The sequence below is a fragment of the Panthera pardus genome, unplaced genomic scaffold, assembly GCF_024362965.1.
Source record: "Panthera pardus isolate Hobbes unplaced genomic scaffold, ASM2436296v1 HiC_scaffold_21, whole genome shotgun sequence".
NCBI lineage: Eukaryota > Metazoa > Chordata > Mammalia > Carnivora > Felidae > Panthera > Panthera pardus.
This window is the reverse complement of record NW_026526777.1, coordinates 41,410,230-41,437,519: the sequence shown is the minus strand read 5'-3', so window position 1 is coordinate 41,437,519 and position 27,290 is coordinate 41,410,230. Positions and strand designations below refer to the sequence as shown.

The 27,290-nt window shown below is 35.4% G+C and overlaps 1 protein-coding gene across 8 annotated transcripts in view; it reads left to right on the top strand.

The window, feature by feature from the left end:
• Positions 1 to 27,290, top strand: part of ACBD6 (acyl-CoA binding domain containing 6) — a 210,173-nt gene that overhangs the window by 68,270 nt on the left and 114,613 nt on the right. For all 8 annotated transcript variants that reach the window (XM_053909164.1, XM_019428106.2, XM_019428062.2 and 5 more), the window contains 2 exons: positions 1,445 to 1,527; positions 18,520 to 18,625. In XM_053909164.1, coding sequence (XP_053765139.1) covers positions 1,445 to 1,527; positions 18,520 to 18,625 — 189 coding nt within the window. The remainder of the gene's footprint in view (positions 1 to 1,444; positions 1,528 to 18,519; positions 18,626 to 27,290) is intronic.

Sequence of the window (27,290 nt, the reverse complement as noted above, 5' to 3'; positions counted from 1 at the left end):
CTCAGGAACTAATAGAATATGCTGTCTCCAAGACCTTTTTCCTTTACCCAGTGGTTCACAAACCAAAAGTAACCACAAAAAGTGACAACAATAAAACAAAACCTCTTCTGTAAAGAACAGGGGGAGGGGTGGGGAACCAGGTATATGGGGATTACCTATATTTTTCTGAAGTGAAACTAGTTAATTAAACAATAACAGTATTAGTTTCTTTTTTTTATTATTTTAAAGTTTATTTTTGAGAGAGAGCGAGCACATGATCAGGGGAGGAGCAGAGAGAGAGAGAATCCCAAGCAGACTCTGCATTGTCAGCGCAGAATCCAGCATGGGGCTTGAACCCACAAACTGTGAGATCATGACCTGAGCTGAAATCCACAGTTGGATGCTTAACTAACTGAACCACCCAGGCACCCCTATTTTTTTTTTTTTTTTATTTTAGAGAGCAAGAGAGAGAGCGTGAGTCAGGAAGAGGGGCACAGAGAGAGAGAATCCCAAGCAGGCTCCACGCTCAGTGCAGAGCCTGATGCAGTTCTCAACCCCGTGACCCTGGGACCCTGACTTGAGCCAAAATCAAGAATTGGACGCTCAACTGACTGAGCCACCCTGGCTCCCCTAAAAGTATTAGTTTTGATTCTAAGACATTTATGTTTAGAATTTTGATTTTGGCAGGGTGTCCTGGCCTAAAAACTGTCATTATTGCAGGAGATGTGGGCTTTTGCAGAGATTGCAATTTGAACCTTTTAGACAATAACATCCGAGTTTACTGCTTCCATATTATATGTTTTAGAAGAATCTTATTTCTAAATTAATCTTAATTTTGTGCTTTTTGAAAATATTGAGGGTCAGGGCCTATTGAATACTTAATTTTGGAAAGTGTTTCCATAACAATTTGCTTCTTTTTTTATTTATCTTAGGTCATAATTTCCTTTCCTTTCTCCTCCACCTTCTCTCCTTTATTTTTGCCACCAAAAAAAATTTTTTCTTTGTGTTTGAGTTTGAAGTTTTAGTATGGTTTAGTTTTTTTCTTATTTGGAAATTGTAATTTTGTTAATAATCTAGGTATGATTTTCCTGATCATGTTCATATCTGGTATTTATAGGTCATATTTCATTTTCATTTTTCTACTGAGCATCAATATTCTCCACAATGAACATAGCATCTTCTAATCAGCTAAGGGAATGGTGGGCTTCAGGTGGCTCCAGAGCTCAGTAGTGGAATGACCTTGGTTTGCTAGTGGGTACTCATTCCATTACTCTGATGACTTGAGAATCGTTTTGCCTTTTGGGTACCATCTTGAAATTGTTACTGGGGCCTCAGAGAAATTGTGGACCTCAAATCTTTAGTATTCCTTAGCAAAGTATTATTTTGGAACTATTTTAAATACACACTGCCTTAATCCATGTATCTTTTTCCACCTTCCTTCCTCCCTACCCCTGTCCCCATACAGTTACCTGAGAAGAAAGGAAAAGAAGCAAATACCGGTTTTGGTGGCCCCGTTGTTAGTTCTCTGTATCATGAAGAAATCATCAGGTAATTTTTCTTCTGGTATTGGGTAATAGGGATACATACATACATATATATGTGTATTTATGTGTGTGCATATGTATATGTGTGTTTGTGTGTATTTTTTTTAATCCTGAAAGCTTCAATTTGTGAAGAACTTTTTCTTAATGTGAAATGAAACTGATTTTGGTGGTATCTCTAGGAGGATAATAAATAGCAGGAAAGAATTTTTTAGGTGTTTTATCTTTGAGATCAATAAGTGTCTGAATCATTGCCAGATAGTAACCTTTTCCACCATGTAAGTAGTTGGTAGGGCAAGGTTTTGTGTCTCACACAGTCTAAAGCTGTGGATTTTTGTTGTTGATGTTGTTTTCCTCAAAATATCATCATTTCTTCGTGTGTATGTGTGCATGTGTATTTGTGTTCATGTTTATTTACAATACTGATAAAAATGCCGTTATCCTTTCTTTTTTTTTTTCTTAGTTTGGCTGTAATCTGAACTCAAGTATGTAAAGGGAGGTAGTGATCCAGTCTCATAAAGCTTGTACAATTTCTAAAAAATATTTATGTTCTTTTTTAGAAAATAAAGGTTTTTAATTTTTTGTTGTCATTGTTAAATTATCATTTCTTTTAAAGATTAGAAATCTTCTTGAGTATAAAACGGTACACCAAGGAGAATATTGTGGAGAGTCCTTAGAAAGTTAAACAGAATTACTATATGATCCAACAATTCTACTTTTGATTTTATATCTAAAAGAATTGAAAACAGGATCTCAGAAGACCCATGTTTACACACCCACGTTGACAGCAGCACTATTCATAGCAGCCAAGAGGTGGGAGCTACCCGGATGCCCATGGGCAGTTGAATGGATAAACAAAATGTGGTCTATACATATAATAGAATATTATGCAGCCTCAAAAAGGCAGGAAATTCTGACACATACTATAGAACATGGATGAAGCTTGAGGACATTATGCTAAGTGAAATAAGCCATTCACAAAAAGATAAATACAATATGGTTCCTCTATATGGAAGTATCAAGAGTAGTCAGATTCGTAGAAACAAAAAGTAGAATGGTAGTTGTCAGGAGCTGGAGGCAGTAGGAAATGGGGAGTTGTTATTTAATGGGTAAGGAGCTTCAGTTTTCCAAGATGAAAAAGTTCTGGGGACCAGTTGCACAACAGTGTGAATAATACTTAATACTACTGAACTGTATACTTAGAAATGGTTAAGAAGGTAAATTTTATGTTATGTAGGGTTTTTTAACTACAGTTAAAGAAATTCTTCGTGATCATCTCATATTATTTAACTAGGATCTTAAATTTTATGTATAAAATGTCTTGATTAATCTTTTTCTTTCAGTACCATGTGAAAATCAGGAAAGGGATTTTGTCCTGCTTTAAAGTCATGTGGCACATTCTACTAAGATTTTTACCTTACAAACAAATTTAAATAAGAATCTCTAATGCTGTTACACTTTTTGAGTTACCTGAACTTTATTTTTCTTACTTATTTACATGAAATGAATGAGCAGTAATTTTTTTAAATTTTTTAAAAATGTTTTATTTATTTTTGAGACAGAGAGAGACAGAGCATGAGCAGGGGAGGGGCAGAGAGAGAGACACACACAGAATCCGAAGCAGGCTCAGGATCTGAGCTGTCAGCACAGATCCTGAAGCGGGGCTCAAACTCACAAACCGCGAGATCATGACCCGAGCCGAAGTCGGACGCTTAACTGACTGAGCCACCCAGGTGCCCCGAATGAGGAGTAATTTTTAAGTGGAAAATTGGGTTCACCCAAATTTATTTAAGGGAAATATCTATCTTTATTGAATAAAGAGTAAATTGTACCAAATATGTATGCTGCACTCTTGCAGAAGAGTTTGCTGACATTATCTCCCACATGAAGATGTAATGATAGGACTCTGGGGAAGCATTCTAGGAGGAAAGTTATTGCTTCCACTATGAATCAAAAACTTTAAAAGCTCATAGTTTCCCATTCCTGACCAGTCATTTGGTACTAAAGGTCCTATCCTGAATCTGTTTGCAGAGTAAGCATATCATTGTTACAGATTAAATGTTTATTTGGGGTGGGATAGGGGAAGGCTGATGAGAAATGGAGGGGAAAAAGATACTTTTTAAGGCTGATTTGGAATACATTTGCCACTCTGATCCCTTTTTGGGACCCTGAGAACTCTGAGGAGCTCATACAGTTTTGAGGAAGCATAGTTTAAAAACTTTTTCAGAGTTAAACCCCCGCTTCCCCTCAGCCCTTATATAGTGGTTTACTTAATTTGTATATTCTGTCTTTAGAGTCTTCTAAAATTGGCATCTTAGAACTTTAACCCTACCAATCAAAATTTATTAAGTGTTTAAATCAAATCAGTAAAACCTTTAGAGTCATTTTTCTATATATTAAGAGAAGTTAGTCATTCCTTCTGTTTTCCTGTAAGTCCTTTATTCACACTTGTTACAGCATTTATCACGTTATAACACATTAAATAGAAGTTTTAAAAAGCCTATATCCTGGAGTGCCTGGATGGCTCAGTTGATGAAGTGTCAGACTTCGGCTCAGGTCATGATCTTGTGGTTCATGAATTCAGGCCCCGCATCACGCTCTGTGCTGGTGGCTCAGAGCCTGGAGCCTGCTTCAGATTCTGTGTCTCCCTCTCTCTCTCTCTGCCCCTCCCCTGCTCACGCTCTGTATCTCTCTCTCAAAAATAAATAAACATTAAAAAATAATAATAATAAAACCTTGTATCCTTTCTGTTGAATTTTTAGTTTTTGGAGGCCAAGGATCATATTGTATCCATTTCTGTGTTTTGAGTGTCTGAGGAAGTTCCCAAAACTTAGTAGGTTATCTAGTAAAAGTACCCAGAACTCAGGAGGTATCCATGGCTCTTCCTTCAGGGAGCTGATAATTCAATGATTGTTGCTCACATAGAGTTAACCTAGTGTTCATATCATAAAGCAAAGAGTGCTGGTTTGGTTTTCTTGTGATAATACCCATACTCACTTATTTTCCTAGGCAGTTTTTAAAAATGTGTAAGCTATTTCCTTTCCTAGTTAGATTAAATTAAGATTATGTCTTGACTTTTAAAAAAAAATCATTATACTTAACTTTCTAACAGTATCAGTTGTCTATAAACAATAGTGATCTTTATTTTGTGTGCCAATTTCCTTAAGGGCTCCCAAAGCCTAGTACTTTTCCAAAAAACATTCTGAGTACAGTTTCTTTTGGAATGTCCAGTGACATGGCTGATTACAGTTAAACATTACTCCACTGGAAGTGAAAGTAAATATCTGGATAATTGGTGTATTTCTAAGACAGAATTAAACTATCCTGGAAGAGTTAACCTACCTGCTTATCCTCCACCCAGTTCCTAAAGAAGTCACTCTTAGATTTAAATCAAATATTTAGAATTTTGACCATGAGAAACAATAACAAAATAACACAGCTTATTTTCATAAAGTACAGATTTGAATTCATCTCCTCACACATTTATTATGAATCTGTCAGACAAACATTGTGGATATTTGTGCTTCCCACCTTCACTTTTGAATAGTATGTTCTTAGTATTTTTGGCATCTATAGTATGTTTAATAAATACTACTCCTTAATCCGGTGAAATATGAACCTCTGCTAGGGACAAAACTGATTAGTCTTGGCCTTATTTTTTTAAGTCATCTAAATTTTCATTCTCTTGGTGTGTATTTTGGAACATATGATTAAGATATGAAACAGTAGGAAACATGAATGTGAACCACTGAAAGCCTTTTAACTGTTACAGATGTTAATTTTGTCACTACTAACGGAATCACAACACTTAGTCATTTTCTTGTAATCGAGAAGTCATTTTACAGTTGAACAGAATTCCACTATAACAAACTAGATCATGATAAAAATCATTCTAAACTGAAATGTTGATTATTTCAGTAATGGAGTAGAGGTGGTCCCTGTTGTTTCTAAAGTATAAAAATGCAGTTGCAGCAATGAAAACAGGCTGTTTGTTGGAGTTTGTGTAATCAAATTTTGCTTGTGCTTAGGTGACATATATCTGGTATTTTATTTTTCCAACAGGAAGTTGTGCTTTAACTAATTGCTAATTGCAGTTTCTTGGCAGAATCACGCTCAACTGAAGTGAAAGTGACAGGTTTTAGAGTTTTAGAAATGTCAAATGGCAAACTTAGGTGAAAGGAAAAGTTTTCTTCTGTAGAACCATTTTTTAAAAAACCACTAAAAAAGTATTTTGAAGATCTGTTTTAGATACTTTAATATATAAACCTCTAATTTTTTCCCCCGTTTTTGAAGATCAGGAAAATCAGTATCTAATAAACTCATGTATTAAGGCTTGGGCTCCATTTTTGTGGCAGTTTTCCTGACTAATGTGTATTGTAGGTGATAAGTTAAAGGCCCATTTTCATTTTATTGTAAATGTTCTTGAGCCAAGGGCCACTGGGGCCAATTCTGAGCTTGCTCCTTGCCTGTTGTGGTTCTGACCCTTATTTCCACTCTGTCACAGAAAGTGACAATATCATGTCATAGATACAGATCTCTGTGTTAATATTCTAGAGCCCTGACACCAATTTTTCATTATGAAGCTGGTTAATTGTTCTGTAGTATAATGGAGGAGATACAGTGTGAGGCTAATTAAATACCAAAAATTATGAAGCCGGACTGCCAGCATTCAAATGTTGATTCCCTCAGTAGTTCTGTGACCTTGGACAAGTTACTTTATCTACAAAATAGGGGTAACTGTATTACCTTTCTCATATGACACTTATGTGAATTATTTGAATATGTATACATAGGCATCCTAGAATAGTACCTGGCACAAAATGAGTTACTATGTAACTTTTAACTTTTATTAACATTGTTATACTCAGCACAACCCCCACAACAGGAACCGACAGCACAGGGCTCAGGTTATGAGCTAAAAATCACATGTCAGCCTGGTTATAGAATTAGGTACAGGTTGTTTGCTTTTGCAAGAGAAAATGGAAAACAAGGAAGAAAGAGCCAGTGCTATTAGAATCTGTATTAGAACTATAGAAACAGGAGAGTAACAAATCTTTTAACTCAAAGACAGTTGCTCTAGACTTGAGATCAGTTGTGTTTCATTTATACTGCAGATGGGCATAAAAAGCTCTGATTAATAAGCATAGGGCTTTGCAAAGAGTCAAATGCTTCTGCACTACATATACTGACTCACTTAATAAGAAACCACTTTTGGTGACTTGTATACTTAGAAGGTTTTATCTAGAAGATGGCACATAAACTGAGAAATTAGGGCAAGAATTAAAAATATAATAAATGAAGCATGTACAGTGTCCATTCTACCCTGCAATAAGATTTGGTCCTCCTTGTTACATTTTGTACTTTGATGCTATGTAATCTATCAGAATTTTATTAATCCCACTTAGACAGGCAGCCATCTGGACCTTCTCTAAGCAAGACCAGACCAGTATACAACCAAAATGATTGATGGGCTCTGGAATTGATTAGTTGTTCTGTGAGACAAATGAACTGTTTTGGCAGAAAATACCAGAGGTCACTGCTGTGGTCAGACACAAAAGCCTGTAGAATTTTAAAGAGATGCTTTCATCATTGACTTAGAAAGTTAAAAATTTTAAACAGTAATGGATTTTGAAAATATTTAAGAATTATCTTTTTATTGGCTGCTCTTTAGTTCTGAATATAAAGTGGAATAATATAAATATAATTCACAATAAAAGTGATTATACTTTAATTTTGTATTTGTGATGAAAATATGAACTGGAATGATAGTCGTATAGAGGCCTATCACTTACACATAAATTGTACTCTAAAATTTTCCTGAAAGAGGTGTGATTGGAGAAAAAGCTACAACATATATTGTTTTATTTTTAGGTGATTTATAAAATCAGATGGTATAAAACTCCATTCAGTTATGTATTCAGCTTCACATCGTTAGATAGCAATCTGTTTGAACAAATCTATGTAAGACTCCAAAGCTTTAAGAGAATGTGTTATACATATTTGTACTTTAAAATTTGAATATTTGGATTTTTTTGCTTTCAGTTGGCTAAGTCTTTCTGGGATACTACTGTCCCATTGCCACCACTGTCCTTAGCACCAAAAAGATTATCCTGCTTCCTTACATCTGTTTGGCTGGTAGTAGTGAAAACCTTCCCTGTTTCACTGTGTTGCCCATGATCAACATTGTGTTAACACTTTGGTGATAGGTGATAAATTGGATGACATATGTCTTGTTACATTCTGGTTATTCTTTGAGGACTACACAAGTGTGTATAGGCAAGTGGGCAACTCCCCCTTGAGAATCTGACTGCTCAGAATGAACTTGAGTTATGGATTTATTCAGCCTGTAAAACCTCAGCTGGCATAAATAATTGAGAAAGCAAAGGTTTTTCTGTGGTGCATACCTCAGGGACTCATGGCTCCCTTCCTCCTCTCTACCCTCCTTTCTTATGAAAATGATCCCAGTTGCACTCCTAGATAATAACACACCAAGCAATTAAAAGCCATGGGTGGCTGGAGAGAGGAGAAAAGGTTTAGTTAATGAGCTTTTCCTCTTCCAGTGCCCAGGAGAGCCTTAGGAATGACAAGGCGATTAAAGCGAAGAGATAATTATAGATTATGTGAAAATGGGTCCCTTGAGACAAGCAGGTCTTGCCATAAACAGTAACTGTTGTAAGAGTCTCCTGGCTCTCATATTCACCCTTTTCTTACGTGCTTAATTTAGCTCCTGTGTACTCAGTGTCCTGATGCCAACCAAGCATCTAGGCAGATCCACCTGTTTGTAGATCAACAGCCCTTTCTGAACAAGAGGTCATTCCTCAACTAAAACCATCATCTTCTCCTCTCTCCTTTTCTTTTTTCTTTATTCTTCCCCCTCTTCCTTTTCCTCACTTTGTTGTCTCTTTTCTCTCTGCTCCTCTAATCTTATCCATATCCTTATATAGTACTTGTGAAATGCTAGACACTTAGACTTGTTTACAAAGTTTAGTCTGTGTATGCACTATAAAGATGCATATGAGTTATGGGTTTATTGTATCCATTATAATAAAAAGTGGTATATGTGTTACACATAATATAAATAAATGTTTTCTGCTATTTAAATGCTTTAGAGACATAAAGATATTTTAAAATGTTAGCAGAGATGTTAGCATTGTGAAATAGTCATCTTCTTAATTATCATTTAATTATTGTCACCTATTCTGTCAATACTGAAAGCAAGCAATTTTGGTTCATTACATTGCCTTTTGATTTATAAGAACTTTGCTGATTGCATTGTATACAGTAATAAATGATTGGTGTTTATTAAAGTTGGAATTCTGTGTGAAAAGGACATTGTTATATTACATGATTTTATTTATAAATTTTACCCAATATAAAATTTTATATATGTATTAGGTAAGTATTTTACCAGTATTTTATGTAAAATATGTCATTTCTAGGTCTCTTATGTCACACTGGTCTACTGTCTCCTTTATCCCTTACTATATCAAAAATTCTGTTTCCTCCTGTTCCAAAATAATTCAGATCCACCTAGTTTTCATTATCGCCACCATTCTGCCTTTTGCAATACTGTCACTACACAGTCATCGTCTCTTGGCCAGGACACTGCAGAATGGTTTGAGAACTAGATTCCTTTTTCCTTTCCTGCCTCCTCCCCAGATTTATAACTCATATCATTGTGTCACTCTCCTACTTGAAGCCCTTTTAATGGTTTCTTATAGCGCTTAGGATAAAGTCTAATATTCTTTAACATTTCTTACAGGGCCCTTCATCATCTCATCTTATGCCAGTTTCTCCCCCGCCCCACCCCCATACTGACTCTACTCCACCTACATTGGCGTATTTTTATTTCCTTGGAGGTCTAATTAACATTTGTTAGATGAATTGATTGATAGTGTTATATAAAGGTATATGAGAAATGACCCCAGTGTACAACATGTGTTAAAATCTTAATAATATCAGCTAACATTTATGGACCACTAATTATGTGCTAGTTACTATACTACATGTGTTATATATATTATTTCAGTTAATCTTCAGAATGATCCTTTAAGCTGTAGGTATTGATATCCCTATTTTACAGATGAAGAAACTTAGAAAAGTTAGGTTACTTGACCAAGGTCACGTGGTTTGTACTCTGCTGTTGCTACACTATACTGCCTCTGAGATGGTTGAGGAATCCTTGTGTTCTGCAATTAGTGAAATTAATTTTGATAGTTGTTATTATACGAACAGAGTGAATATCTTCAATTTAAACTTTTAAAGCCCTTTTCCGTTTGTTTTTTAAGATGTGCTTTACCAGTAAAATTATATCATCATTATACTGATGATGTTTCTTTTGGATTCATTGACGTTATTGATTTTAGACTTACCTTAATGTTTGAGAATGTAACTCAGCTCTATAGAGCCCGTTAGCCAAGGATTCTATAGATGTTTCTGATGTGGCCACTGGTTTTCCAGGATTTGATCAGAATTAAAATAAACTTTTTCATATGGACATTTGAAGTATCAGAAATTTTAATCAACTATTTTAGAGTTAAGTAGGTTTTAAGAGGTAGAAATGCATTTTTAGTAACTAGTGTCTATAAATCATGGCTAGGTAACTTCTCCAGAATAAGAGGTTATCTTCAAGAAGTACCTGGGACATTGATCTTTCCTTTGTCATTGCTTCCTTGAAAAAATGTGAGAAAAATACATTAACAGCATATTAACAACTTAAATAAGATAACAGATAGAACTTTTTATTTAAGGCTTTTTAAGAATTTTCTAGACCTACCAATAAGTACGCTATAATATAACCCTGTCGAAAATATTTATTATTTGGTGAAGAAGATATTGTCGTTACCACATAACATGAAGGGAGAAAACTAACTGGTTATGTACTATAACTGTGTGAAAGTAATTGCAGATATAGTAGCAGTCTGAGTGGGAGGATTGTGATTCATTATCTATAAGTTCTTTCATCATTCACCTGTCCTTTTGGCACTGTGTATTTTGAACCTACCTATTTTATTGACTCTAAAACACCACTGGTTTAAATACCATTAAGAAAAAATGCCACTAATTAATTGTAAGAGTCTACAGATTATAAGATTCATCAGAAATGTTAAATATGAAAAAATTTGTGCTTTTTGTTTTTGTTTTTTTTTTTTTTTTTGAGAGATCTTGCAAGCAGGGGAGAGGGGCAGAGGGAGGGAGGGAGAAAATCCCAGGCAGGCTCCATGCCCAGCATGGAACCCAATGTGGGGCTTGATCCCACAACCCCAAGATCATGACCTGAGCTGAAATCAAGAGTTGGATGCTCAAATGACCAAGCCACCCAGGCACCCCATTATTTGTGTTTTAGAATCAATGAAACATGGCAACTTTAACAAAGAGTTTCTCGATGTCTTTTTGCCATCTAGGATTTCAGAAATTATTTTAAGAACAACACTGCAAACAACAAAAACCCCACTTTTGTAAGTGTCTTGATCTGAATGCTAGGTTTCTTGAGCTTAGTTACTGCCCCAGCATTGTTTGCCTCCTCTAGGGCATATGACCAAGGTATTTCAGAGAGGATGTACTATTTACAAGATTTTATCTGGAGGACCATAGTATAGACTCTCATTTATGGTCTTTGTAAGATTGATACTCGAAAACAGTGTTTTACGATGAAATTAACATCCAAAATTTTAATTAGATATTAATTAAAAGTGGGATTTTTTGATGTGCTAAATAGGACAGCTCTGACTACTATTTAATTCTTGAGATAGGAGCTGACTTTACCAATTTGCTTCTCCCAGATAAGTCTTTCACCAGCTTTGCTAAAAACCTTTGAGTAAGAACAGATTTTTTCTTTCAAGAGAGAAGCAACTATAAACAAAGTTAAGATATGCTTGTATTAATTTTTTTATATTTGTAAATTAAAACATTCTTTTTTTAAGAATACAGAGTATCTTAATTTCTATGTAGATATTTTATCTCCGTTTCTAAGGTATTGATAGTTTAGTCATATCAAAGGTTATATTTAGATATATATGAAGTAAAGGTTGTACATTTACATATAAAATACAAAGGTTATATAAAAAAGAATTAGCATTAGACTTTGGGCTTTGTATTTAGCCTACAATGATAGAATGTTGATAATTTAGTCAGTGAGATCAGTAAGATGACATAATTATTTCCTAAAGTTATATTTGGGCAGAATAGCAAGTCTTTACCTTTCAGATTGACAACTTCTGGCCATATACTTGTCAAGTGAATTAAGAACTTAAATTCCTACAAAGAAGGTAGTATTCAGCAACAGCACTACTAAATTTTGTAAGACAGGGAGCAGGCTTTCATCCTAGAAAGACTGGCTCCTAAGGAACTTCACAGTGTGTTTTTAGTGAATTTATGTCCATTCTTCAATCTCAAAGATCTAAAAAAAAGACACGTAGGTGAGCAGACTCTCAGAGACAGAGTAGTATAATAAAATTCATCCGAAACTGAGGTGTAAACTAAAAAAGGCTTATTTATTTACCAAAAGCTGTGTCTTTGTAGTAATCCAAGTGTTTAGGTACCCTGGGTACCCTTTAAGTATTCAGGAACCCAGACAGACAGATTAATAGGTGACCATTTGTGAATATGTAAATAGGTGAACCATTTTAAGAGTTACTTTAACCAAGGTTCTAATGAAGCCTCTTGAACAAACTGTCTCCCAGCAGAGAAATAACTCAGGATTTTTTTCCCCCTCAAATTAATTGTTTCTTTTGGTCCGAGTTCAAAATTGGCTTCACTTTTCCCCTCCTATGGTTTATTGCTAACCTTACCTCCTACTGAGGATAGTTGCTTTTTCAGGTTGGTTGGTTTGTTTTAGATATGCTAAGGTTAGTGTCTGACTCCAGTAGCTCTTTGGGTCTATATCTGGTATCTAATTTATCTCTCAACACTCTTGAGCGCTTTTTGTTGTTGATGCTTTTCCTTTTCTTTCTGTTCTTTGGAATATTCTTTCTGTTCTTCAGTAACCCAGCTGGCTGGCTGGTCAGTTCATCTTCCAGAGAGATAGGATGTAACGTCAACTCTTCTGTAGTGCTTTATTTGATCATCCTTAGTGGATTAGCCCACTCCTTATTTCAGGCCTCTACTTTATAGAATATTGGGCTAATTTGACACTCAAAACAACTTTTTGCTATTGTAGTCCCTAAGAGAATTTTGGAAGACTATGTTCTCCTTTAGAATTTTATGATAACATCTAAAATTCTTATTTAAAAGTTTAAGTGTATTACAAAGGGCACAATTTCTGGTGTTTTGTAAATTATGGATTTTATAAGAAGAGATTTTATTTTGAAAGAGAGTGCAAGCTTGTGAGTGGGGGAGGGGCAAGGGGAAGGGAGAGAGACTCTTAAGCAGGCTCCACACTCAGTGCAGAACCTGACACAGAGCTCTATCTCACAACCATAAGATCATGACCTGAGCTGAAACCAAGAATCAGACACTTAACCAACTGAACCATGCAAGCACCCTGTGCAAATAATGAAATTTTAAAGTAAATAGATCACTCTTTTAGGTGAATCTAAATACTATAATGATAATCCATTTTTAAAAAGTTTTGCTTTGTTTTTTTGAGAGAGAGCAAGAGTGGTGGAGGGGCAGAGGGAGAGGGAAAGAGAGAATCCTAAGCAGGCTGCACCACCCATTGTGGAGCCTGTCCCAGGACTATGTCTCACAACTGCAAGATCATGACCCGAGCTGAAATGAAGAGTTGATACTCAACTGACTGAGCCACCCAGGTGCCCCTATAATCCGTTTTTTAAAGTACATGAGCATACTACCATTGAGAGGAGCTGGGAAATGGTACGCAAGATCTCTCTGTATTATTTCTTATATTGCATGTGAATCTTCAGTTGTCTCAAAATAAAAAGTTTAATTAAAATTCTGATCTTGATTTAAAAATACGTGAATAGGGTCTTTAACAGAAATTTTATGTCATTCCCTTTTCTCCTTTAATTCTACTTCTCCCACACAATTGTATTTTAAAGTAATACATTTTTATGTAATCTTATTGCACTATCATAATTCTCTGTAACAAAAATATGTATATAAGTTGGACTTTTTTAGAATGTAATTTTCTTTGACCCAAAACTATGCATTAAATCTTTTCCCATTTGAGTTATCACTTTAATTCCTCCTTTTTTTGTTTTTAATGTTTTGTTTTATTTTTGAGAGAGAGAGAGCATGTGCATGAGAGCAGGAGAGAGGCAGAGAGAGAGGGGACAGAGGATTCAAAGGGGCCTCTGTGCTGACAGCAGAGAGCCCAACATGGGGCTCGAACTCACAAACTGTGAGATCATGACCTGAGCTGAAGTCAGATGCTTAACCGACTGAGCCACCCAGGTGCCCCATCACTGTAATTATTCCTATACAGCTGATCAACATACATCATAAATATTATTAAAAAATTATTAAACATAAGTAAACTTTAATCTAAAATAGGTCTTAATGAGGTGGGTGAAGCTTTTAAAAATAGTTTAACACAAAATATTACTTTTTATTAAAATGAGACAGAGATCAGCATCAAGTCTGTTTTTAGCTTTGTTTATTTCAGCCCTTCCATTCTCTAACCTTAGCTATAGAATGTTTCCCAACGCCAATTTTTCACCAGAACTGTCCCTTTATTGAGTACCAAGGAAGGTTTTCTATCTTGGGCTAATACAACCTACGTCTGATTTTTCCCCCAAACCTTTTCCAGTATATTAGTTAAACAGAGTATGTCTAAGCAAAAGAGTAACAGGCTTGATTAATAGTCATTGCTAAGTCTTATGGTTATACTTCTTACAAGTATACCATACTAAGGAGAGAGGTATATGCCTTTCTTATATAAACTAGGAGGGGTGTGATCAGAGCAGAGGGAATTTTGAGAAGGAGAATGGTGATAAAATATTTACCACAGTAGTCTCTTCAGGTAGATCAGTTAAGGAAAAAAAAAAATGCATTTATTTCCAAGTTTGAGCTGTAAATTGATTCACTTAAAATTTTTCTTTTCTTTTTTAGCTTAAAATTTTCATACCTGCATATCCCTTTATTTATTTTATTGTTTAAATTTTTTTATTTTATTTTAGTGAGAGAGTGTGAAGGGGAGAGGGGCAGAGGGGGGGAGAGAGAGAGAATCTCAAGCAGGCTCCATGCTCAGCTCAGAGCCCAACATGGGGCTTGGTCCCATGATCCTGGGATCATGATCTGAGCCAAAATCAAGAGTTGGACACTCAACCAGCTGAGCCACCCCAGCGTCCCAATTACCTGCATATCCCTGTAAAGGGCTTTGTGTGCCTCCACAGAGCATGCAGGTCCACATTCCTTAGTTTGAGGATTAGTGACATTTGTTTATTTATATTTGTGTGGGTACTGGCTTACTCTGTGTTTTCCTTCATTAAATAATTTTTCATTGCCTATTTACTGGCATTCTATTTTTTATCTGATTGTGAGTTGCTTAATATATAAATTGAATTGAATATTTAGTGAATGTATCTAGGAAATAGATATCTGAGCTAGTCCCATAAATGTATTTTTTTAATTCTATAGAATCGGTGAAATAGTAGCTAATGGACTTTAGGTGGCCTGTTATGAGACCTGTTTGAAATATTCTTTGTTTATTTTTGAGAGAGAGCATGTGCGAGAGTGGGGGAGGGGCAGAGAGAGCGAGAGCGAGAGCGAGAGAGAGAGAGAGAGAGAGAGAGAAAAGAAGGGAGGGAGGGAAGGAATCCCAAGCAGGCTCCATGCTGTCAGTGCAGAACCCATTGGGAGGCTCAGTCTCACAAGCTGTGAGATCATGACCTGAGCCGAAATCAAGAGTCGGACACTTAACTGACTGAGCCACTCAGGCACCCCTGAAATATTCTTTTGGTAGGAAAATGCAATCTTTGTAGAAAGTGGTACAGATAATATTTTTATGAGTGTGCAAAGATCTGTTCTTCCTATGATTGATGAAAGACAACCATACTTAAACACCATTCCTCTTTCCATAAGGGTGTGTTCTCATATTTCAAAAGAATTTCAGAGAAAACCAGTGACTTTTCTTCCCTTCAGATACACAATTGTGTATTCTGTCAATTTCCAAAAATTTGGAGTAGAGAGAGACATTCTGTCTTTTGCTAGGGATATTGGGATATCCTTGAGGGTAGCATCTTGGCCATAACTCATGCTTATCCATAGAGAATGGATACGGTCATGTTATCACTCATATTCAGCAAAGAGAGGAAGATAGCTGGCCAAGAATTATGGGAGAAAGGAAGATAAAGTGAGAAGATGTGGAAGAGAACTAACATTTATTTAGGCTCTACTGTATTTGGTAATGGCTGAGTTCATTTGCACGTTTTATTTAAAGTAAGTGTGTGTATAGAGGAAAAGATTGCCCATGGAATACTTTATTAACAGGGAAATGTAGAGGGGAAAAGAGAATTTGATTTGTAAACTGTACGTAATCTTGCTGACAAGAAAAGAGATGTGGAAAGATGTTGCTCCAGATGTTTCTTCATTTGGGACACTAGGTGGTGACATTGTATAAAGACAGCTTGGTTGCTGGCACGGAAGAGAGTCAAAACTGGGAGCAGGGAGAACTGTATTAGCAACTAAGCCCAAGAGTGTCAATTTTCTTTTTTATCTTAATCACTTAACTTTGTAATACATTTGTGGTGATTTTACTAAATTTCTTTTTCATATTTAATTTGCATTGTGTATTCTACCCATAAGTATTTTTTAAGTCCTTTATGTGCCCGACATACTTTGTGGTGATAACAGATGACAAACTGGTATTCAGATAAAAAAAAATGTTCCTGCCCTCCAAAACATTCACATATCAAAACAAAATAATTTACGTAAGTGCTACATATAGGAAATATTGAAAATGTAAAATGAGTAAAATAACATTTTAAATAAGTTTGTACTATATTTACTCTTTTACTGCTTATGGCCTAAGTATACATACACATTTGGGATTCAGGAAGAGAGACCTCAGATTCAGAAAATCCTCTCATCTGTGAATAACCCTTGTGCGTTACTGGGTATGGGTAACTTACATCCCAGGGATCTTCCTTACTTTCCTTTCTGTTCCTCACCACTAACTTTCCATTATTTCCAAGTTCAAAACAACTAGGGAATAGTGTATTTTTTGTTATGACTTCAAATGATACAGTCCTTTCTCTCATAAAGTTGCTGCCTCTTGAATTAGAGTGCTCTGTCTTACTGGATTGGAGGAAAACAGGTCCCTCTTATTCCCAAGTCAGAATTCTTAATATGCTTTTTCATAGAAACAGTGGTTTTTTTGTGTGTGATAAATATAGCTGAAGTGGTATTATATGCAGCCTTAATTTTAAAAATCATACTTCTCCTTTCTGGGGTTTTGGCCTCAGACTTACCTATTTTCTTTCAGAAAAAGTGATCTGGAAAAGCGTTTTCTCTTCTGTAAAATGGACATTTTCGAGAGACCATATGTTCCTTTTCTTCCTGGAAATCTACCTGTTTTTCTCCAGCTTAAAGCAGGCTGTTTCCCCTGTGTACTCGTATAAGCCTTTTTAAAGATCCATTTTATTTTATGTTAATTGTATATGGATTTTATCATCCTAACTGTATTGAATGTAAAGTTTCTTGTTCATCTGTTACTAAACGGAATCTTGCCCAGTGCCTTTGCATGTAGTAGGTGCCCAGTTAAATACAGCACTTGCATAAGGAAAGCTTAGATGGTTAATGCTAAAGTAGTGTGTTTTAAGTTAATTACCTCTGAGTGGAAATAACTTTTTATAGGGTATAAGGTATTTAAATTGGCTTTTAAGATAGGAAGACTCCTATGGCCAAGTGCTTGCATTAGTGATGAATAGAAGCTATGGCCCTGCAGGTTGTAAAACATATTACTATAATTTTTGAAATTCATCTTGCGTTCTTTTATGCCTGTCGAGAATGTGTAGTCCACATATAGAACAGTTTCATGGATAATATTCCAAATTACTGGTCCTTTTGAGAATTACTGATTTTTTGAGACTCTCATTGATGCTATCCCTTACCCCCACATACACACAGCACGCTCAGAAAAATGCACACACATTTACACAATTCTGTATACTGTTTCAGAGAACTCATAGATCTCATGTTAACTTCTACATTAGGTTGTAGAATAGACTAGCTGGCTAGTCTAGATGTAGCTCAATACAATAGAAAAACATACCATATACAAAATCAGCTGATCTGAGTGAGTTCTAGCTCTTGTTCTACCTTCAATAAATGTGATGCCATTTGGCAGGTCGTATAGTCTCTCCTTACCTGTTTCTTTTTTGTGTGAAGTTGTTGGATAAGAGTGAATGAATTTAGTCGATCAGTATACTTAGAAGAGCACTTGTACATAGTATGCTTCCCAGTTTTTCTTCCTAGTCTTTGCTTCTAATATCTCATAAAAGATTGTGAATTCTGTGATGTTTTAATTATCTTTTCCTTAGGAAAATTGCTTTTTGTCTTTCCTTTAAGAAAATTACATTAGTGTGTGTGTGTGCGTGTGTGTGATTGTGTGTGTGTGTGTGTGTGTGTGTGTGTGTTTGCATGAACTTGAGTAGCAGCAATCAGCTTATTCTGTTATCCTGTAAGAAAAGTAATAAGCTGTGTCCTGATTTTTTAAAACCTCTGTGTAGACAATAGTAAGTAACCTTGTTACTGCAGTGCTACTACTGAAAATTCTGAGTCAGGAAATTTGTGCCTGTCAGTGTGTAAAAAGGAACTGGGGAGAGGAAGAGCGCTGAGAAAAATGTACTAAAGTGTTATATCATTGTATTAGTGTAACTTGTTAAAGCAGATGAAACTTTTCCCTGTAATTATAGTTGCTAACAACTTTAGAGATGGGATATATTATGTCTTATGGAAAATCCATTATTGTTCATGTAAAATTCTTCATGAAAACAGAAATTCCATTGATGTTTGTCAGCAGTAAACAAGTTATGTTAAAAATATGTAACTTTTATGAATTACCTAGTAAAACACTTTTTATTTTTACTCTAATTAGGGAAGAAGACAAAAACATATTTGATTACTGCAGGGAAAACAACATTGACCATATAACCAAAGTCATCAAATCGAAAAATATGGATGTGAATATGAAAGATGAAGAGGTATGGAAAACATGCCTTGTTAATTATTTTTTTATGCCTGCTGTTCTGCCCCAGTGTTTTTTTTTTTTTTGAAATGGCTTATGAACTACAACTCAAAATACAGTGTAAGATTGTATCAGAATATTTATGTGAGATAGTGTCACTCAGTTAAGATGCTTTCTATGTATGTGTCCATCATCTTTCTGTTGATGTTGTGTAAGTTACTAGCTGAAGCTTGGTGCAGTCAAGTAACTTGTTTCTTCACAATAAAGGAAGAGACTGTTAACTTAATAAGTGAAATCTGTAGATTATATAAAAATATTTTTAAATACGTTTCACATCTTCTATCATCACAACTTCTATCATTGTACTTTTTTTTATTTGAAGGTTTAAAAGACATTTTTTAAAATTTAATGTTTGTTTATTTTTAGTATATGTGCTGCTGAAGCGAACACTAATGTTTGTTTATTTTTGAGACAGAGAGAGACAGAGCATGAACGGGGGAGGGTCAGAGAGAGAGGGAGACATAGAATCCGAAGCAGGCGCCAGGCTCTGAGCTGTCAGCACGGAGCCTAGCGTGGGGCTCGAACTCGCAAACCGTGAGATCATGACCTGAGCTGAAGTCAGATGCTTAACCAACTGAGCCACACAGACGCCCCACTGTCATTGCATTTTGAACAAGTATATTGTCCTTTGCTCAGTAAATATATTTCTAGAATACTGTGTGTCAGAATTTTGGTAAATCCATTCATTTAAATGTGAGCCCGCTACTTAAAGGGAGTCTGTACTAAATTATTTTGTAAAATATATTACTTTTTAATTTATTTGGTTTGTGAATAAAACTGTTTACATACAGAGCTTAAACTGTCCCTGAGTTACAGTTGTTAAAAGAGGGAATAAAATTTACTAATTCAGTTTTAATCATTTTACTTACTCTTTGATAATGCAGTGTAAAATGATTGAAATGACCGAAAGGTGGTGATTGTTAGGAGGTGCTTCTTGCAGTGATCATAGATAATGTGAGGAGTAGATAAATAATCAATGTATGTATTAATTGAGAGCTCTTTATACAGGTTAGGCCTTATTTTTACCTCATTTTCAGGCGATATCTTTCCTGTAATACATACTGTCAATGACATCTGGAACTGAAAATATAAGACTATAATTCTGCAGTAAAGGGGGACCAGTAACAGTTGTGTTCTCCCCTAAGTAATGAAACAAACAGCTAAGAGAGATGTGGGTGGAGAAAAGTAGATTGTGAAATAATAAAACCAGGTCGGGTTTTTTTTAGGCTTTTTTTTTTTTTTTTAATGTCTATTTTTGAGAGAGAGGGCCCGCATGTCCACACGTGTGTGAGCAGGGGAGGGGCAGAGAGAGAGGGGGAGAGAGAATCCCAAGCAGGCTCTGTACTGTCCTCGCAGAGCCCGACATGGGGCTCAATCCTACCAACCGTAAGATCATGACCTGAGCCGAAATTAAGAGTCAGACACTTAAGCGACTGAGCCACCCAGGTGCCCCTAAAACCAGGTCTTTTGATTCCCACTAGGATGGGTTTTTTTGCCTTTCTGGATTAGACTACATTTTTGTCCCACTAAATCAGGTGTGACTGCTTTCCTTGATTTTATTGTTTTTTATTTTTGTACTTGTGAGTTAAGATTTTTATAAAATTAATACATGCAGGTAGTTTAAAGAAAATTAGTTCTATAAGTCTTATAACAAAAAAAACATATTCCTTTGCTTGCACCCTTCTCACATTGATTCTAGCTCCCTTGAGGCAAAAACTCAGTTCTTTTAGTTGTTTCTTTTGCAATTTACCTGCATAATTCTAAATAATATACTTATATCTCTTGACATTACTGATTTTCCTCTATGTTATATTAGGATTTAGCTGTTTTACTCATATTCCCCACTCCTTCTCTCCCCACCCTCCTAACAACTATATCACAACTTTTAGTTTCAGCTTTCTGATTGCATCTCTATAGAATCAATGTTAAAATATTATTTTATAATTGTAATATAGCTATAAAGTAATTATGTTATTATTACTATGTAAATTATGTTCATTGCTGAGCCATAAGTGGTACTGTATGTACTAGTCAGCTTTTGCTGTTAGCCAGATTTCAGTGGCTAATAACTACATTTATTTCTTGCTCATATTTCAAAAGAGTTTGGGATCAGTCAAGGCTCAGCTGGGTTTGCTAGTCTTATTTGGGTTCAGTTCATCTTAATTCAGCTGTCTTCTCATTCTCATACTGAGATCCAGTCTTAGTGGATAAACACTATCTGGGGCAGAACCAAAGGCAGACAGAATCAGACCCCACACATACATTTAAAACTTCCGCGTGGGAGTAGCATGTGTCACATCTACTCACATTCCTTCAGCCAAAGCAAGTCATGAGGCCAAACTCCAAGTCTGTATGGTAGAAAGCCTATTCTGATTATGGTGGGAAGGAAATGAATAATTATAAATTATGAATAATGCAGTCTATATACCATGGCACAGCATTCTGTTTTTCTTAAGGCTAATAGTTACTTCTTTTTTGTTTTTTTGTGTTATATCTTCTGTGTTTCTATCATTAATTCTTTCCTCAAATTGCCCAAAAGAGGTCTTCTCTGCAGATGTGCAAACACATCAGGTAATCAATCCCATATTGTTTTAGTGATAGCCCTTCTGGAACTCTCCTTTCTTCTTTAATCTCCATTGGTTGCTCTCTAGGCCTGTTGCATAGATGTCATCCTGGGATGATGCTTTACCACTGTCCTGGGAATTCTCTTCCCTTCTCTCCTGGATTCTTCTGTTTTCTGGATCCAGGGTCTTTATCTTTTATTGTTTACTTCCTTGTTTGGATGAAGTGTCTCCTTCAATAGCTTCCTTTTTTATTTGTTTCACGGTCTTGATGGTGCATTTCTTTCAGTAGCTTCTTGAGAAAGATAAACATTTTGAGATCTTCCTTGTTGAAAATGTTTTATCAGAGTTTTTGGCATATTCCACATGCTCAATAAATATTTGATGAACTAATGAATGATTCAGTGAATAATTAGAAACAGTATAATTGTGGTGAGCTTGACTACATGGGTTCAAGTCTTGCACTATCATTTCCTAGCTATGTGACTTTTGTCACGTTTATTCTGTGTCTCAGTTTCCTAATGTGTAAAATGGGGATTGTGATGGTACCTGTGTTAGCATTGTTTTGAGGATTATGTTAATATGTATAAAGTACTTAATACTGGACACACACATAACAAACTGTTATCTGTTAGATCGATGAAAAATATGAAAACAAAAGTTTTTATTTTGCCTTCACTTATTGCTTCTTCTCTCTTCTCGTTTTCTTTATGTAGATCCAAGTTATTATTTTCCTTCTAAAGAACTTCTTTTAACATTTTTTCCAAAGTCTGCTGACAACAAATTCCCTCAATTTTTGTTTGCCTTCATTGTTGAAGGAGAATTTCTCAGGATACATAATTCTAGGTTGGTGGAGCTTGTTTTCAAAACACTTAAAATATTTCACTCCACTCTCTTATTGTCTGCATGGTTTCTGAGGAGGAATCAGGTGTAATTCTTATCTTTGTTCATTTATAAGTAAGGATTTTTTTCCTCTGCCTTCTTTTAGGATTTTTCTTTGTCTTTGACTTTTTATGATTTGAAAATAATGTGTCTAGGTGTAGGTTTTTTGACATATATATATATATATATGTTTATTTTTATTTATCATGAGAGAGAGAAAGTGAGAGCAGGGGAGGGGCAGAGAGTGAGAATCCCAAAATATATATTACATGTATATATACATGTAATATATATATATACATGTAATATATATATATATATGTAATATATATATATTACATGTATATATATATATTACATGTATATATACATTTTTTTTTTTTGGTTTATTTTTATTTATCATGAGAGAGAGAAAGTGAGAGCAGGGGAGGGGCAGAGAGTGAGAATCCCAAACAGCCTCCTCACCATCATTGCCTAACCTGACACAGGGCTTGAACCTGTGAACCATGAGATCATGACCTGAGCCGAAGCCAGATGCTTAACTGACTGAGCCACCCATGCGCCCCTGACCTTCCTGGATCTGTGGCTTGGTGTGCAGCATTCATTTGCAGGAAATCGTCATTGTTTTATATTCTTCTTCTGTGCCTTTTGTTTCTTCTCCTTCTGGTGTCCCCATTATGTATACGTCACACCTCTTGTAGTTTTTACACAGTACTTGGATGTTCTATTCTGTTTTTTTTCAGTCTTTGTTCTCTTTGCTTTTCAGTTTTTTAGGATTCTGTTGGATATATCCTCTAGCTCAGAGATTCTTTCCTTAGCTGTATCCAGGCCACTAGTAAGCCCATCAAAGGCATTCTTTATTTCTGTTACTATTTTTTTTTAATCTCTAGCATTTCTTTTTGTTCTTCTTTAGGATTTCTATCTCCTTGCTTACATTGTCCATCTGTTCTTGCATGCTGTCCATTTTATCTGTTAGAGTTTTTAGCATATTAATCATAGTTTAAATTCTTAGCCTGATAATTCCAGTATCTTTGCCATGTTTGGTTCCAATAATTGCTGTCTTTGAATTGTGTTTTTTGCCCTTTGGTATGCTTTGTAATTTTTACTGATAGCTATACATCATATACCAGGTAAAGGGAACTTTTTAAAATAGTCCTTTAGTAATGTGGTGGCAAGGCATGGGGGAGGGGAAGGGCTCTGTTGTCCTGTGATTAGGTCTCAGTCTTTAATGAGTCTATGCGTCTGGACTGTGAATCCCAACAAGTGTTTCTTTTTTTCCTCCCTGCTTAGGTGGAATAGGATGGCTAGAGTGGGCTAGATTTGAGTATTTCTCTTACTCCAGGTCAGTTGGCTCTGATAATACCCCAGCAAGTTAGACACTAGTTAACTAGTTTTCCCTGAAGGCAGACCTTGTTAAGAACAGAGTGCTCTGGCATATTTTAGAAGGATTCATTTTCCCCTCCAGAAGTGGGAGGGGAGTTTTCTTTGAAAGTTACTTTGGGAACCTGGCCAAGCTCCTGGAGGTAAATCTCACAAAGATTTCTACCTTCCCCACCATGAGTAGATCCCCCTGGAGTTTTTAACTCTCAAGAGTTGTCCGCACTGAGCCTTTAGCAATTTGTCATTATATTTTCTGCCTGGCACTGGTTCCTTGGGTGGTTTTCACTTGTGAAGCTCTGCTCTACAAAGTCGAGTCACCTGTCTGTCTCTTTAGTCTTGGGGGCAGTGATTTGCCCTGTGTCCTCCCCTCTCTTATGGATCCAAGAATAGTTGATTTTTCAATCTGTTCAGCATTTTGCTTGTTGTTAGGATGGAGTGGCAACTTTCAGCCTCCTTATATTTGGAACTGGAAACTCGAAGTCCACTTAACTTTTCAAGGTCACTTTTTCCCTGGAATGTATTGTGCATGTACTAGATGTTCCCTATGAGAACTTTCCATCTTTCAAATAATAAACTTTATATGGTGTGTGTTTTAGTTCACAGAGTATTTTCACTTATCTTCCCAACAATCCTGTAAGTAGATCCTATCCTCATTTTACAGACAGGAACTAAATCAGAGTTGTCAAATACATATAATTGCTAAGTGGAAATGGGGGTCTGAGAGAGTGTTCTTTTTGCCACTGGATTTAAGAAGGACGTACAATTTCCAGTTGACCCTGCTAGTGTTATGCTCTGATTTGCAACAATTTCTTTTATCAAATAGTCCTAAAAGGCAAATGTACACATGACCTTTGCAAAGATCATTGGACAGCAGTCATAGGAATAAAATGTCTAGAACACAAATAGCTTCCACTAACACAATTTTTTTAAAGATAAAAGGACCTGATAAAATGTATTGCTTCTGTCATTCAGTTACTCTGGTGTAGTATGGCTTCCCAGGTCTTCCAGTTTGTTACCCATGCAGCTACCTTCACCCCCAGCCTGCCAGAACATTGTGTTTCCATGAACAGATGAAGTGCTTACACATTCATAGACTGAGACGCCAAGAATTCAGTTGGGTTCTCTCATTGCTCCAAGCAGATTTCTGCCCTCTCAGCCATGACATCTCAGGCTGGGCCTTGAATACTGATGGCAAGACTTTTATTATTAATCAGGGATTGGTATGAATTAATTTAAGAACATGAGGGAAATGAGAGCTTAAAATTAGAATCAAACTTAACATCCTAAATAAAATAAATGGTATTGCTTCATGACTTTTAAAGCTCTAGCAAATAAAACAACTTGTTAAGCCTTGATGATGAGCTAAAAGTATGCAATGTCAGAATTAAATTGCTAGCAAAATACTTTTAACCCCTTTATTTAAAAAAAAAAAGGCATTTCCCTGCTATAATAAGTTGGGTGACAATTACAGTTTTGAAAGGACATCCAGTTCTTTGTGTCTATCTATTTGATATTTGAGCTTGAGAGATTTCATTACTGATTGCCTAGGATTCTTTGGGGTGGTATATGACTTTATTTAAAATGTTCATCCAGCAAGTTCAGCCCAATTTCATTCTTGCCCTTAGATGACTAAAAATTACATTTATTGCACTTAAAATTTGCTATAAGCTCATAAAGAAATTTAATTATAGTCATAAAATGATAAGTCAAAATCATAGAAATTTAATTTATAGTCATAAATGACTTGCTTGCATTTCCACATATTGAAATAAACACTCATATACTGCTGGAAATATATATGTATGTATATTTGGATCTATAACTATCATGGCACATGAACCTATATATAAAATGTATTTAAAATAATCATATTTTATCATGAAGTTAATTTATTATGAATAAGTATAGTTCCTGGTGTGTGTGTGTGTGTGTATATAATTCATTCAAGCTGTAATTACTAATATAGTAAAGCATGTATTTCTTTTTTTTTAATATAATTTATTGTCAGATTGGCTTACATACAATACCCAGTGCTCATCCCAACAAGTACCGTCCTCAATGCCCATCACCCATTTTCCCTCTCCCCACACCCCTGTCCACCCTCAGTTCTCTGTATTTAAGAGTCTCTTGTGGTTTGGTAAGACATGTATTTCTAATATGAGAAAATTGTGTGGTGTTTCCAGCTGATACAGTAATTAGGACGTTGTGTTTCCCATAACAGAAAAAAGTTTTGTAGTTAACTTTTCTGTACCATTGTCCATGTTTATTGATTCTTTCAAATGCTTTGAAGGAAGTTACCTTTCTCTTCATTCCTTTCCCTTCTTGCTTTGTTTTGAATTTGTGGCTCATATCACAATATAATTTACATGCTTTTGCCTTAGAAACTGCTGAAAAACCTGGTAAAATTGAGAACATAAACCTAACAAGCAGAGTCCATACACTGAGGCTAAATTTATGGTTTTATTTAGGATTTGAGAAAGGAACAAAATGTATTTTTTTAAATAACTCTCTACATTTGAGTATATGTTATTTTGGTTGTATATTTATTTGATTTAAATAGTAATTTGAAGGAATTTGTTCATTCACACTAATTGAGAAGTGCATTCTAAACTGTCATATTAGTTTCATTTGCATTAATGCAGCAGCACCATTTCAAAATGTAGCCTAACTTTACATCAGAAACTCAGAATTAATACAAAATCAGAAAAATAGTAAAAGTAGTTTAAATCTTATGCTCTTTTTGGCAACTTACTTTTTATTTATTTTTATTGTAACATGTACATAACATAAAATTTACCATCTTAACCATTTTTAAGTGTGCAGTTCTGTGGCACTAAATACGTTCACATTGTTGTGCAACTACCACCACCATCCACCTACAGAACTTTTTCATCTTCTCCACCTGAAACTCTGGGTTAAACACTAACTCCCCATCCCTCCCTGATCTCCACCCCCTGGCAACCACCATTCTACTTTGTGTCTCTGTGAATTTGACTACTTTAGATATCTCATGTAAATGGGATCACAAATATTTGTCCTTTATGACTGGCTCGTTTCACTTAGCATAACGTCTTCAGGTTCATCCATGTTCTCGCGTGTGTCAGAATTTCCTTCCTTTTATATGTATTTATATAGTATTGCATTGTATGTATATACCACATTTTGTTTATCCAAATATCTGTCCTTGGACACTTGAGTTGCTTTCATATTTTGGCTGTTACGAATAATTTTGCTGTGAATGTGGGTGTAACAAATTTTTGTTTCATTTTTTCCCAGCACTTTATTATGAAAAGTTTTAAATGTACAACAAAGTTGAAAGGGTTTTACAGTGAACATCTATATACCTACCACCTAGATTCTACCAATATTTTACTATGCTTGCTTTATAAGTATCTATCCACCTTTCTATCCATCAATTGATCTATCTCATTTGATGCATTTCAGAGTATTTTGCTTCCATCTAAATGCTTCAGCATCATATCATTAACTACAATTCAGTATTAGTTTGATTTTTAAGATAGCATTTACAAACAGTGAAATGCACAAGTCTTAACTGCACATTCGATTAATTTTGATAAATGCATATACCTATGTTACTGAAGCTCCTGTCAAGATATAGAACATTACTATCACCCCCAGAAATTTCCCTCATGCCCCTTCCCAGCTGGTTTGTTCTTCTAATTCCAGAAAGGTAACCACTGTTCTAACACTTTTTCTACATAGATTGATTTTATGTGTTCTAGAACTTTATATAAATGGAATCATAATACTTTTTGTGTAAGTTTTCTTCCATTTAGT